Raw genomic sequence first — 3746 nt, 5'->3', positions numbered from 1 at the left:
GAGGGTTTGCACAGGCACAAACTGTTAGTAAATCTGGCCCTTACTCACCCTTATGAGGCAGAACCTGATTTTACCAAGTGAGATATGTTCCTGGGACAACATCATTGCAAAACCAGGACTTGCCCCTTATGAGGGCCATGTTGGAAACTTTTGCCATTTGCAACGAAAATTTTGTGTTTTGGCCATTCATTTACTCAACAACGCCATTTTGGGGGCCTGAAAATGCACGATTCCATTATCTCCATGTAAACAAATTTATTAAAGTGGTGGCATTACACGTTGCTCCAGCTCAAGTAAATTTTACTGAAAAAAAGTTGCTGATTGTTCATTAGCATTAGTGTCATTATCCTGACACAGATAGTGACACAAATAAGGATGATTAAATTATACACTTGTGGGGACATCCTGCACCAGCCAACTTCCTTTCCCATATTTCTCGTTTCATGAGTCAACATACACTCAGGGGGAGGGGAAGCTTACATCATTCTGGCTTACCATAGAGTGCAATGCATAATATACTTGGGACACAATTTGAGAAGGGGGAAAAAAACCTTGCAAATTTTATTAAAAAAAAAAATATATATATAGACACAAGTATTCATGTACCACACAATCTCACTCAAAATCTGGCATCGATCATGAACTTAAAGTGGGAAGTTCACACAAGTGAGATTTGTGGATATTTGCCACCATCTAGTGGCATCAGCATAGACCAAGCACTGCCACACAAGTTTAAATAAAATAGATTTTATTTAGAAAGTCTTCCACAAATAAATCATTAAAATGAACTTAAAACAAAAGTGCATTCATGGCATTGCCACATGACTCCATAAATAATTGGTTAAAGGTCTTACATAGAAGTTAAGTTATATTCTAGAACACACACACGCCTGCATGGCGATTGAGCAAAACACACTGGCTTTAAAAAAATTTATCTAGGAGCGGTTCTTGCTGACCCAGTGATATCGGTCCACCCTTGGACCAGAAAAGGCGTAGGAGGGCCTGTAACCCTTGAAACTCTTATGAGGTGGGTATGGTCCACCTGAGGAATTCTGTTGGTAGCCCTCAGAGGCATACGGCTTTCTTTTAGGGTATGTGCCCCAGTTCTGCATAGGTGGGGGCTGCCCGAACTCACTGAACTATAGATGGAGAACAGGAGTAGTTAAAATGGTGCCAATTTAAACCAGTCATATTAGAAGCATGCACAGGGACTGAAGAGTGGTTATCTAGAATGTTACCTGGTAGACACTGTTTGGGTTGGAAACCGTTGGGATGCATTTAGGCTCTGGAACGGAAAGACTGCTGCTGTTGCTGCTACTCACACTGCTACTCACGCTGCTGCTCATGCTGGTGTTTCCTCCCTCCTCATCAGAGGAGGTTCCAGAGTGGTAGTCCGATGAAGCCCTTTCCACTGCATTATTTATCCTACGAGAGAACTCCCCATCTCTCTTTTGACCCTCCAACTGAGTAACACAAAATGGCGTTGACTTTTCACCATACCTTTAAGAAAATGAACACGCTCTCAGATTTTGGAAGTACTACATTGGCACGGTCAAGTCATCAAAACCAGTATGGATTAAACAAGTCAAGTGACAAGTCAGCAAATCATGTGTTACCGGCATGACACCTCTCCCGGATCAACCCAAATGGTCATTTCCTTTGGTAATCCAAGATGCTCATAAACAATGTCACTCTGCCGACATGCATGCTCAATAACTGGGTCTCTCATTTGAGTCTTGTTCATCCTTAAACACCTAAGAACAAAAAAGGCCCTTGAATTAATCCAATAAAGCATTTGATCTGCTAAGCTAGCATCAGGCTACTCACCTAAAAGCTTGTCCTTTGGTTGGGTTTTCTGGGTACCAGTGATTTTTATAATTTTCAAAGAGCACTGATGTTAGTTTCACAGCAAATTTCTCCCTCCTAACATGATCCAGTTTACCTTGTTTCTTTGCTAATCTTGCAATGAAAAACACTGTTGCTGCAATCTCTTCCTTCATGTTTAAACGTTGGAACGTGGAGTCAGTGGGACAAGCGGTTGGACTTTTTTTTTTTTTCTTAAAAGATACTTAAAATCTAAAATCACATAGAAACAAACAACTTGCTCATTAATACAGCTGCTTAAGAAGTAAATATAACTCTGCTGTCCCGCTTCAGCTATGCAACATCATCTTAAACACAATAACTAAAAAAATCAGTCTCAGCCTTTAAAAAGTCTCAGTACTCATCTGTAATTAGATTAAACAGGTGTTTCAGATTGTGAGAGGAGCTAATTATATGCAAAATCAAGTCTCCTTTCAAGAAAGCGGAATTTTGAAAACTGCTGTGTGAACTAATATATGTAGACAGATATGCTGTAGACAAATATTGTAAATGAGTGTGAATATACTTTGGTGTCTGCATTCCCATTTATAAGCATGATATTGGTTTGCTTTTAGACCGGATTGATTCATTTAATGGGCCTAGTTCACAACAAATAAAACAAGGACATAAGTTTTCTTTTTTCTTTTTACCTAGTCCCTCTGGGCAAGCCTAGACCTGTCTTCATGTGGACTAAGTGGTCTCTTAGGTAACCTATACAGAAAACCATTGTCCACTATAAACACTGTACAGCACTGCCTACCAACAGTTAACAACATTGATAGATATCAGTGTTGACATAGATAGGGACTCGGAGTTTTTTTTTTTTTTTTTTTTTTTTTTTTTTGTCTCCGAGCCTTATTATGCTTGATTTCGGTTTCTTTATATCTAAGGAATGATAACATTTAATCATCAGATATTAGGCTACTGTGAATAATAAAACTCATCATTCTCACTCTAAAATTTGATTGTCTGAGCAGCGTTCGAAGCCGTTGAAATAAGCACATTCTACGTGGCTGTTGCTCGGCAACAACCATAAACAGAGTTTGTGGAAGTATATTACTTGGCGGGAGAATTATTATTATCACCTGTGAGGAATAGTCGGACAGTAAATAAATTAATATTATCGACTGCAAAGGGACAAAATATTACTTATTTCTGAAGAGCTCGTTAGTTCAAGTTAATTAAGTGCATTCCACTGATTTTACGCTGATAAAGGCTAGTTTCCCTCTTTGTGCCGCGCTCATCTCAGTATTTTCCTGGGAAGAATAGCGCCAGTATCTTCAGCGGTGAGCGCCGTGGTTCGCGCTCAAGTGGCTCCCGCCTCGAATGGCGCTGAATTTGACCGTACAATATCAGCTCTGGCTATAAATACAGACAACGTGTGGTGGAATCCAACGCAGAGGGACCATGCAAGATGATGAGGCGACACAGAGAGCTCCCGATGATTGTCTTCAGGTAAAATTGACTAACTTTAAAAGTTTGGAGCGCTTTGTTATAAACTGATTTATTTGGCAGGACTACAATTAAAAAGAAGTACTGCATGTTCAACCCGACCTGGAGATGTGACGTCAGCATGGACATTACAACAGTAGCCAAATGAAAACAAACCTGAGAGTGCAGAAACATTCGGGCAGGTGATTTAACACTATTCTAAAAAAAAAAATAATAATAAAAATAATAAAAAAATGATTATTAGGATATTTTTGTTATGCCTCAGTAATCAATGGATATTATTTATTTATTCGAATTGGGTATGTAAATTAGCCTACATATTTGAAAATATATATTGTTATGCTGACTTATTTTGTTTGTCTCCTTTAGGTCAAGATGTTAGAAACCAGTTAGTGTGCTGATATATTAACCTGTCGAGGTTGGTTTGTAGG

The 3746-nt window shown here is 38.9% G+C and overlaps 1 protein-coding gene across 2 annotated transcripts; it reads right to left on the bottom strand.

Moving 5' to 3' along the window:
- Positions 1-731: 731 nt before the first annotated feature.
- LOC127994824 (maternal B9.10 protein) lies at positions 732-2192 on the bottom strand. 2 transcript variants are annotated; one of them, XM_052591834.1, is made up of 4 exons: positions 1828-2192; positions 1617-1772; positions 1239-1500; positions 732-1139 (listed from the first exon to the last, which is right to left on the bottom strand). In XM_052591834.1, the coding sequence occupies exons 1-4, from the start codon at positions 1998-2000 to the stop codon at positions 936-938; spliced, it is 795 nt and encodes a 264-aa protein (XP_052447794.1). In that variant the 5' UTR covers positions 2001-2192; the 3' UTR covers positions 732-935. The 2 variants fall into 2 exon arrangements, with proteins under 2 accessions (XP_052447794.1, XP_052447795.1); XM_052591835.1 differs by having other exon boundaries at positions 1617-1754.
- Between the last annotated feature and the right edge of the window lie 1554 nt (positions 2193-3746).

The sequence above is a fragment of the Carassius gibelio genome, chromosome A5, assembly GCF_023724105.1.
Source record: "Carassius gibelio isolate Cgi1373 ecotype wild population from Czech Republic chromosome A5, carGib1.2-hapl.c, whole genome shotgun sequence".
NCBI lineage: Eukaryota > Metazoa > Chordata > Actinopteri > Cypriniformes > Cyprinidae > Carassius > Carassius gibelio.
The sequence above is the reverse complement of the archived record's forward strand: the minus strand, read 5'-3'. Positions and strand labels throughout refer to the sequence as shown.